The sequence below is a fragment of the Athene cunicularia genome, assembly GCF_003259725.1.
Source record: "Athene cunicularia isolate RWA chromosome 1 unlocalized genomic scaffold, athCun1 chr1_part1, whole genome shotgun sequence".
In the NCBI taxonomy this organism is placed as follows: domain Eukaryota; kingdom Metazoa; phylum Chordata; class Aves; order Strigiformes; family Strigidae; genus Athene; species Athene cunicularia.
The window spans coordinates 95,881,800-95,892,534 of record NW_020799091.1 but is presented as its reverse complement, the minus strand read 5'-3'; the positions used below and the strand labels follow the sequence as shown (position 1 = coordinate 95,892,534).

At 38.2% G+C, this 10,735-nt stretch overlaps 2 protein-coding genes across 4 annotated transcripts in view; one reads left to right on the top strand and one right to left on the bottom strand.

Annotated features, from left to right (window-relative positions):
* The window catches only part of HMGN1 (high mobility group nucleosome binding domain 1), a 6,925-nt gene extending 6,745 nt beyond the window's left edge, over positions 1 to 180 (bottom strand). Inside the window, exon 1 of the mRNA XM_026846515.1 lies at positions 118 to 180. Within this exon, the coding sequence (XP_026702316.1) occupies positions 118 to 180 (63 nt within the window). The remainder of the gene's footprint in view (positions 1 to 117) is intronic.
* Positions 1 to 7,598, top strand: part of WRB (tryptophan rich basic protein) — a 22,414-nt gene extending 14,816 nt beyond the window's left edge. The window contains exons 1-5 of one of the 3 annotated variants that reach the window (XM_026842747.1): positions 11 to 208; positions 1,832 to 1,997; positions 3,380 to 3,447; positions 4,309 to 4,423; positions 6,084 to 7,598. In XM_026842747.1, coding sequence (XP_026698548.1) covers positions 1,874 to 1,997; positions 3,380 to 3,447; positions 4,309 to 4,423; positions 6,084 to 6,157 — 381 coding nt within the window. In that variant the 5' untranslated portion in view covers positions 11 to 208; positions 1,832 to 1,873 and the 3' untranslated portion in view covers positions 6,158 to 7,598. Of the gene's footprint in view, positions 1 to 10; positions 209 to 271; positions 707 to 1,831; positions 1,998 to 3,379; positions 3,448 to 4,308; positions 4,424 to 6,083 lie in introns of those variants that run through there. The other 2 variants (XM_026842738.1, XM_026842755.1) reach the window with 2 other exon arrangements.
* The last annotated feature ends 3,137 nt before the right edge of the window (positions 7,599 to 10,735 follow it).

Here is a 10,735-nt window from a genome sequence, read left to right as displayed (position 1 = left end):
GGGAGGTGGCGGGGGGAAGCGGTGCCCGGCGGTACCGACGACGCATCCCCAGCTGTGAGGAGCGGGGCCTAGACCTGCTCCTCGCCTCAGAAGAGGAGAGGCTGGAGAGGCTGATACCGGGAAGGACCGGAGACCGTGGGGCCTGGCCCCGCGAGGGCGGGAGGCTGCGGCAGCCGCCATTAAGCAGGTCTTGGAAGCAGAGCCCTGGGTGATGAGTTAACAGCGTCTTAAATGATGCTCCTGAGTCTCCAGCCCGTGGGACGCTGTAGGGAATATAAAGGACAGCTTTGGTCGGTCTTCCAGCAACAGATGGACATCTCTGTTGTTGAGAAGGGAGATCGGTGGATGCAGAGATTAAGGAGTTAGGCATCACAGGAGAAAACCAGAAGTAGCAGTCACTAATCAGGATGCACCCTGGTCCGATCTTAAGCATTTCTGTGGAAGTGTGGATAATGGAATTACAGGCCAATAAACTCTGTGGCTGCCAAATAACCTTACATGTGATCAAGCAAGCTAAAATACCTCTTGTTCTGCTCTTTCATGCCAATAACTTCACCGTCACACAGATCGGTGCACACTGTTCGATAATGGATAAAAATCCTTTAAAACTTAAATTACTCATAGCAATTTGGGAAGCTGAACTCAGTGTTACTACAAATGACTAATGAAAATCTCAGCTCAACTTTCTGCTGTGGTTTGTGACAAAGTAAATGTAATGTTATTGTCGACTGCAGTACTGAGAGCATCATTTGTGGGGAAAAAAATTACATGTGTCTTGAGAAAGCTAGAAAGATTTGCTAAGAAACAGCAAGAAAAAGATGTTCTTTGTATCTTCATTTCTGTGGTAAAAGTTAATGAAACAACAAGCAGGTGGTGCCTCATGGAAAGAAAGTAGAAAAGTAAAGGAAGGGGAGAAAAATGTTTGCTAACACAACGTGTGATTGCCTTTTTACATTTCTGTCAGTAGGAGATAATTCTAGCCAAGAAACCAATGAAATGTTATAAGAAAACTGCATCTAGAGTCATGGCTAAGATGTAAGAAAAATAAGTAAGGCAAATTTGTCTTTCTGTTTTTGAAGCAGTGGTCGGGTCCTGCACTAGATGGATCACGACTCTTAGCCCGTACGGCGCTTTGTGTGTTTCTAACAGCCCGGCCTAGGCAATCTGTAATCTATGGGAATGATTTCTGATTGGTGAGCTGTGCATTATTGATGAGGTCTGAAATTGGGCTTCAGTGAATAAAGTTTCCACATTAATTACTTTAGACCCTTGCTGAGGCCGCTGGAACTAGAGATGGGAATGATGACTGAATAAGGGGCATTTGTGGAGCTGGAAGGGTAGTGATGAAAAGGAGTGCTTTGCTCATCCTTCCTCTCCTGTGCATACCAGGTGCTTGTCGTCCAAGTGCCACATGATGAGACTTGCAAGGAGGGAGGACAGCACTTCAGCTCAGGTTGCAGAGACAGGTGGGGCCTGGGAGGTTTGGAAGGTCTCAGAAAGCAGCGGCATCGAGAGGGGGGAGATGAAGAGATGAAAACAGAAATAGAGAAGGAAAAGGCAGTTAACTGTAGTTAGAAAAGTTGAAATTCACTGCCCTGCAGGGATGGTAAAACCTTTTTTGGTTTATGTCAGTCAGAACAAGAGAGTCAGAATTCTTTGGCTTTTAGAACACATTGCAGATGTTAAGCCAAGGTTTTCCTGAGTCTAGATGAAAGGGCCTTAATTTATGGGAGGCTTTTGAGTATGTAAACAGAAGATCATACTTTATACATAGTAAAGAAAATCAATGGAGTTCTGGATAAATAACTGATACTATTTCTTTACTTCGTAGATATCAAAATTGTTACAAAAGGATGCAGAGCAGGAATCCCAAATGAGAGCTGAAATTCAGAACATGAAGCAAGAACTCTCAACTATTAGTATGATGGATGAGTTTGCTAGATACGCCCGTCTGGAAAGAAAGATTAACAAAATGACTGACAAGCTTAAAACTCATGGTAGAGTGCAATGTTTACTCCCTTTTCTAGTGTCTGAAAAACATTTTGTCAAGAGTGTTTTCAGTTTTAAGTTCTTCAACCTCCCCACCACCTTATCCATTTCCAGCATTCCCTTCTTTTAGTCTATCTTTTTTTTTTTTTTCCCTTTAAACTTTTTGGAGAGCTTGGTTTTGTCTTTCAGTTGTGCATAGTTCTGCATACACTGATAAGGGAGTGATTTTGATATACATTTTTTCTTTCAAAGAATATCCTGGTCTTCACTGTGTAATTATTTACTCTTTCTCAGTGATACTCATCACTGAATCATGTTTTGATTAAGTCAAGGAAATCCTCTGCTCCGTATCTTCACTGCAATAGGACGCATTGCTTGGTTGGGGCTATTTGGTTGGTGCGCTACAAAATGTTAGTGAGGAAGCATTGATCTATAAGGTAACCAGATGAGATATTTCCTGTCATTTTGCAGTCCTGTTTGATTTCATGCAGCAACTTTTGTGATAAAGCCATAGTGCTTTGCAATTAGAAATTTACAGTAGTATAGTCCATCATCTCGTAGTAGAAAGTACGCATAAACCTTTGGCACCAGAGCTTTGGCTTTTGCTTTTGCCCAAACTCAGTAACTAATCCTAACAGGACAGGAGAATGCTTGCTTTGCCTGCCCCCTCTGTGCAGAATGCATGGATGTTTGTAGGCTCCTTGCTTAGAGAAAGGACAATATTTACAACTGGAAGGTTTGGATTGCTTACAATTCTTAACCCAATAATTTCAGTTAAACTAGACTTGAATAGTTTACTTAGCAACCAGCAATGTGGCTTTAGAAAACTTTAGACCACTGTTGTGTTTGAAGACGTGCTGTCTTCACAGAGCTTTTTTATAGTAGTCTGAGGTACTGTGACAGGAAAAATAGGTGTGAGAAGTTTTAATACTGAACCTGACCAAGATTCATTCAGTGAAGGAATAGTCTTAACTGTGTTCCTGAATGAAATAAAAAGAAAAAGGTGCATTTGCTAAAGCCATCATTCTCCCCTTTTAGGAAAGGGAAAAAATTTACTTTAAGCTTCATCTAAAGCAGGTTCTCAAATTAGTAACCGCAGTGCCTGTTTTCACTTGGGAATAGTGGTTTTTGATTACGTGTGCCATTTTTCTGTCTAGGATGTCAGTGTTTTGCAACTTTTCATAGTAGCATTAATGAGAAACTGCGGTGTGATACGAACCTAGCGCTTCCTTGCAGAAGGGTGCTTTCAATATAGCTAAGTCATTTCAAAAGAGATTTTAGAAAGTGTAATGTCCTGATTTGAAGAGTGAAGTATTAATAAATTGCTAGTTTTATGTAAATGTAATTCACTATTAAAAATAATGCAGGGTAATATTTTTTCTTTTAACAGTGAAAGCACGAACTGCCCAATTAGCCAAAATAAAGTGGGTCATAAATATTGTATTCTACATCTTACAAGTAAGTAAATATTTTATTATGAATACAAATTACTAAACCAAATCCTCAGTAGTGTTACAATTCTTTCCTGCATTTATTGGCTGATGATTAGTTACATGGCTGTTTGACATTCCAACAACAGAGCACATGCAAAACCAAAAGAGTTTATTGAAATAGAAGGGAGAGATGTTCCTGGAAAAGTTGTGGATAGAAGAAGTTTTGAATTTTATTTTAGCCTCGTGTTTCTGGTTTTGAGATGACAAGATAGGGGTTTGTCTTAGCTTTTCAATCAGTGGGGGTTTCTTCATTTGTGTGTGGCACTGAACCCAGAAAAGCTCCGATGCATATATATTTTACTTATGCATATGCATATATATTTTACTTATGTTTTTGAAAACTAAATATGCTTTTGCTGAGGATGCAAATCTCCATTTACAGTTGCTACACATTTCCCCCTGGTGCCTCATCAGATTGTCTTTGTAGTTCAGACTCGATGCCAAAGAATTGTCTGCTAAGAAGGATCACAGTGGTCAACCTGAAGATGTCCCTAGGGTGATGTTAGAGCCAGTTGGATTCCTAGCAGGAAAGGATAATGACTAAAAATAGTCAACAGAATTTAACAATTACTATTACTATGTTTGTCTATGCTAGATTGGAACCAGGATCTCAAAAGATAGCAGGATTTACCACTGCCTCTTAATATTGTATATAAATTTAAGGTCACTCTGAGTTTAAAAATATTTTGAACTTGCTTAAGAAAATGTAAAATAACAAAGAAACTATTCCATTTAATTAGGATTTGTTATTTACTGTTTCAGAGTAGCAGCAGAAGTGTACTTTGATGTGTATTATTATCCAAGCTAATAAAAATTTCAATTCTAGGCTGCCTTGATGATCTCACTGATTTGGAAGTACTATTCTGAGCCAGTTACAGTGCTTCCAAGCAAATGGCTTGCTCCGTTGGAGCGCCTGGTAGCCTTTCCTACGGGGGTGGCAGGTAAGGACTGCATGCTCGAAAAAGAACATTGCCCATGCAGATAGTAACAAATGTGGTGATGAAGAGCATACGTAGATTGAAAGCGCTGCTTCTGTACGTTTCTTCTGACTCCTTATTACAGGGAGGAGTTTCAAACATTTGATTAGCCGTTTCAATTCTTTATTTAACTGACAATGAAATGGGCTATTTGTCATTTTTATTTCTTCTCAAACAGCAGCTTTATCTGTATGGAATAGACCCTGGAGAAGATTTAAAATCAGAAATATTTTTATATTAAGGAGTCCACTGAAATTGTAGAATTGGGTTTAAATATGGGCAGATACTTCACAGGTCTGTATCACTTTAGATGTGCTTCTTATAAACAGCTGGGGTTTCATAGCAGCGTAACTCCAGAGTGATTTAGGTATGTTCTCTCTTGGCGTTTTGTCTTGCCTGGTCCCATCTCTCTTTCCCATCACACCTGTTGCATTTTTACCTATGTAAATCCTTTTCTTTTGGGCAGTTTAAGGAATTAACGATCAGAACGGTATCACAGGTTGTAGGCCCCTGTTTCTGAGTGAAAAGTGTGCTGGCTCTATGATAATGGGATAAGTAGACAGGCAGAAAGACAAGACAACTGAGTGTGGAAATTTTCCTTCAAGCTAAATGCTGCTGCTGAATCTGCATTTAGGTTTGTAATTCCTAACTACCTTAGAAGGGATTCCAAAATACCTTGTTGGAATTGTGTGCTGTTGTATCTTTAATAGCTGCCTAGAAAATTATTTGTATCCAGCATACTTACTGGACAAGAGAAGAGTGTTTCTGTGCAGGGTGGGAGAACAGTCCTTGGAAGACATTTCTTTAAATAGCATTTGAAGGGACTTAGAGGTTCACATTCATGTCTGCCTTCAAGTCTCCTTTTTTTTGTCTTGGCTGATAATCACAGTAAAGAGATTGCTTTTGAATTCTAGGTGATAAACACAAAAATGTCTAAAAATCACCAAAAAGGTTGTTTCTTCACGTGTGCTACTAATAGCTTTGTATTCCATGACACTATGGAGTCTGCAATATGGATGTGCTGTGTATTACAGTCAGGTCACACCCATCATACCACCACAGACTTCTGGGCTGCTAGTTGGAATGCAAGGACCCTTTAAAACAGCCCTGCAGGGCATCTGGGTCAACAGCGAGGGTCTCAGTAGCAGTTGCTATAGAGCTGTATGGGGAGCAAGGGGAAAGGGGGAGAGAGGTATGGATTTAATACCTTTTAAAAAACTGGTTTAAATTTAGAAGGAAATTTACTTTTTATGTTTCTCAAATCTTTAATTTAGGTTCTAGCAAAGTATTCTGTTACTTGCCAAGCCTTTAACTTCAGCACCTTAGACATTTTCTGTTAGGTACACAGCAGATGTTTTTAGCTGTTGAGTTGTATATACCACATTTTGGGGTGTATTTGGTCCCCTTTTCCCCAGACAATCTTCAGGTTTTCTCAGGACCAGCATGGAGTGAGCTGCCATCCCTTGAAGAGAGACATTTGTACATAAAAGAAAGATGTTTTGTTCATGTTCACCTCATAACTCTCTCAGTTTCGTTTTTTACACTTCTGAAGTTGTTTTCAGATGCATGTGTGCTTCAGGGTTATTGATGCAATCACTTAAATCATGGTTTGTATCTCTTTCAGGTGGTGTTGGAATTACATGTTGGCTTGTGGTTTGCAATAAAGTTGTAGCTATCATGCTACATCCTTTCAGCTGAAGGAATCCCAGTAATCCCTGGAGTCCTCAACTACATTTTCATGATCACTGTTTTAAATTAATACAAAAAAAGAAGGAACAGTTGTCTTTCATGACACTAGGTCTGAGATAATCTTTGCTATTTCATTTGTGTATAGCCAGTATTCCTTTTGATTTATTTTATCTTTCCTTAGTCTGTTTTTCAGTCTGGTGGTCAGTTTTCAAAGAATAGCATCGCTGTTTGTAGAACCTCATTTTGGGTCTATTTCAACAAGTATGATTCATGGCAAAATTGTAGGACTTGTCATGGCATGTATTCATCAAAATCTAAAAGTGTTGGATTTGTGTTTTTAAATTGGAAATTCCCTGCCATTAGGAACTAATTTGGGAGCTTTGCTGTTTCTTTGCTGTATAGTAATGGTAGTTTCACCCAAAGGTGGGATTACATTTGATGACAACTGGTACTAGAGGATATAGGTAGGTGGTTTGGTTGGCTTAGGGTAAACCAGAATCTGTTTCCTCTGTATTATTTTTTACACTAGCATTGGTGTATTCTTGGGCTGTCTTAGAAAATGTGTTATTTATATATATGCAAAATCAACTTTTTATCTCCTTAACAGACTTTCTCCATTGCCAAATACAGTATGTCTGGATACTTCTTTCCCCCTGACTTTTAAAATTGATTGAACACTTGAATTTTTTCTACTTTTATTGATAACTGTCCTTTCCTTCCTTGACATTTTTTTCTGCTTCCCAGACTGAGTAAGGATCACTGAAACTATTTCCTTTCATGTTTTGGGAGGAAAGGTTGTTAATAAAGAGAAGGTAAATGACAGTGCTGTTCCTTCAGAGGACTGCATTTTAAGGGCATTTAGCATACATTAATGACAGTCCAGGAGAACCTGAAACAGCTGTGATACTGTAAAAAGTCAAATTAGTGATTTAAATGTCTAAAGTAGTAACAGTGGTAGCAGGCAGGAGGAGGAGGGAAGACAATTTTTCATTTTGGAGTAAATGCTTCTTGCTGTGTTTAGGTCCAGGAAACAGCCACAGTATTTTCAAATTAAAGGAGGACAGAATTCTTCCTAGTACTGTGCCTGTAGAACACTGACAAAATTCCATTATCTTCCACACTGCAGTAATTTGCAACCCCATTATTGCTGCACCACAAGACAGATGGGTGGGTTTATAAAGTTCTTGTTACACTTTTTTTTTCTTTTTTTTGACACAGCTCTAGGGGACACCTTCCCCGCTCGTGCTGGGCTTTGGTGATTCTGGTTCAGCTTCCCACTCTGTACAGTGGAATGCATCTGTTATTTCAGGTCCTTTGCCTTCCTGCAGGATGGAAGGGTCTAGGGCCCCTCCGTAATTAGCACTGCTTTTAGAAATCAGTTCAAAAGTTCATGACACATTGTGTGTATATATGCATGAAAATGTGGGCTGGGTTTTTTTAACATTAATTTTAAAACAAATTGGGTTTATGTTAGGGATTACATTTAGTCACCATGAAAACAGATGCATTAAATATCATCAAGAAAAACTGATTGAATGTGATTGAATGTTATGTATAATTGTGTTTTTATTAACAAAATAAAGCTTTTCAACCCATCTCAGGTTTTCTAATCCATTTTTCAATGTTACAGTTTTCCTAAAGAAACCCCAAACAATAAAACCAAAACCCAATCCAACAACCCCCCTGGCCCCATGTTCTTGCATAAGGAGATACTGTTGGAATCAACAGGGCTAATTTATTTTTTAATTATTTTTCTAAAGTATTAAGGACAGATTATTTAACTATGACATTGACATATTTCTGAATCTAAAACTGTGGCTAATGATATTTCTACTTAGCTTGTCACGGAGTTACTCAGTGAAATCAGGAAAAGCAGCATCATTTAAAATCTTCACACTGGTGTTTGCTGTTTACCCACACTTAGCATGGGGTCATCAGATAACACAGTTTGTTGGCTGCTCTAGTCAAGCATTTGGGTCTTTAAGGGCAAAAAGGCTTTTGGTCACCTAGTCAGTACAAACAGGAGACACTGGACTGTGCATTCTTGTTTGCTCTTAGCTTTGGGACAGCAGTAAAGGCACTGTAGAAATGCTAATAGTTCATTGAGGAGAAAGACCTACTTTTCTGAGTGCACAAAGTCCTGCTTTGAAACCTGTCTACTGTACAGTTTAAGCATGACTTCAAGAAAAACCTTTGAAATTTGGAATATAAGTATGTTGCAAGTAGGTTCAGATTTAAAATCAATCACCTTTAAAAACTTTTGCAGTATAATTTTTTGAAGTTTGGGGGTTTTTTTTTAAGTGCTACTGCCTTTTAAAATTAATAGGACACACATAATTTTCCCTAACTTTGCATCATTTTAGCAAGTGTTTCATGAATTACTATGAGGAACAAAACATAATCCTCCTACCCCCGCTTACATAACCTTAAACACAGGATTTTTAAAGGCTTTTTGAGAACTGGATATGCCTGACTTCTCCAAAACAATAGTTTACTCTTGCACATTCATCTTTGGATGTCAGCTGTGGAAGTTACCAGGCAAACTGCTTTGATAAATTCTAACAGTGGAAAAGAATGAAGCTTTAGAGCTTTATAATGCTAGTGAAAACAATGTAATAGCAAATTATTTTTATTATGTGTGAATTCTGGAAGCTATTTCAGGAGTGAAGAAAATAAAAAATTATTTTCTTTTATTGCATTGTTGGTACTAACCCAATAATGAACCTTATGAAAGCAGATTGCACACTTCAGCTAGCTAACAAATAATCAGCTTCAAAATTCCAACTGCAGAGAGAATGAAAAAAAATTACAGAACGAGGGACTCACTTGGACACCTGAAAGCAGGTAAAAATGTTGTAACTGTTAAGGCACTCTAAGGAAGTTGCAGATGCATGTATGCACATGCACACGGACCAAGAAGAGAAGAATGTTCTTTTGTGACAACTGATTTGACTATCATTTTGGAAAAATCATTGAGAGAAATTCTCAGTACCTGTAAGATTTGATATGTGTTTAATGAAGGTAAAAACTTCTTTTAAAAAGTTTTATCCTTATTTTTAAAGACAAGTTGACATACTTAACTAAATATCAAATAAAATAGTGTATTCTAATTAGGTTATTAATGATTTCATTAGTGTTAGATGCCTTACGTTATGAACAAGCAGTGGTGGTTTGAAATTTGACTTGTATAACCCTGCATCCTTGCACTTCTCTTTCTTCATTCCTCTCATGTTAGAACTTGAATGGTTGTCTCTTCAAACACAGCCTGGTCCAAAGTTCTTTCATAAGACATTTTTCTTTCAGCAAATGTCATATGAGCGCAGCCTTCCGCTTCAGTGGAACTGTCCTTCTGCCTTGTTTTGGTAGCTTTATGAAAAGATGGTTCATATAGCCCAAAGAAATTTTTCACTTTTGATTCAGCTGTTTCACTGCAGTCCTGACCAGCACATCCATGGTTGCAAAACCTGGCTTTTTTTGATTTTGTACCTGATGTAAGAAGCCCATGATGCAATTTCTCAGTGGCTTCTGAGAATATGGGGGGTGTTTTCAGCCTAATGGGTGTTTTTTTCCTTGGACCTGGAGTTACACATTTACTCCCTGCCTTCTCACTGTTATTTAGCTGTTCATCTGGCTTTTTTTTCTTCCTGTTCATATTCGTGCGTTGCATCTTCCTCTTGATCGTTCTCTTTCACACTGTCATTTAAAGTTTGTTCTGTTTTCATCAGTTTTTTCAGCTCCCATTTAGGCAAACCTGTCTCTTCTCTCCTAAATTCCAAACAAGTGTATTCTTCAATCAGTAGTCTGCCTTCCCTTAAGTACTCTAAAATGAAATATTGTGGGGTTTAGGAATGTTCTTAAATTGCCTAAGAACAGAAAAGCATTAATAAGAGCAAGTTTCACTCCCTTATTTCATTGCTTAAGTTGTTATCAACAGTATTTCAGTCTTGAGGGTTATAACAACACTATTTACTCATAAATATAACAGGATGGGGCAAGATTTAAAAAAGATCATTGTGCCATTGAATCCAGGTAATCTTTTTATTTTTACCTTTTTCACTATGCTCAATTTTATTAATTATCATGCAAATATAATCAGTGATGGCTATGTACAGGGCCACAAAAGTCATGTACAATGCAACAGAGAAACCACATGAGATCTTAACTCTAATTGCACTTTTCTTGCTTTTAAATGGAACTTAAATATACATATGATTTCCTTTCCCTTAATTGACAACACAGCTGAGCAGAATATACTGCAACTCTCTAACCTATAAAGGAGTTGGCTCCACTTTCCAGTAGGGAAAGGTATGTGTATACTGAATGCCTACAGTACATACATTTGTCTGCTGCAGGGGAGAAATTGTAGTAGGTTCTGTGCTTTGGAGAGGCTCAAAGAATACCTTCAAAATGAGACAGAGTCTAAGCTTAAAGGAGAAGTATGAAGTTGCAATAATTAAAATAGCTAAATAAGACTTCAGTAAGTCTAACATCAGCAGTGTGAGAAAGACAGAAGAAAGTCTGGCAAACATTAAGGAGAGAGATTCACAGGCTGAATCAGAAGTGCTCTTCCGCCCCCCCCCCCCCCCC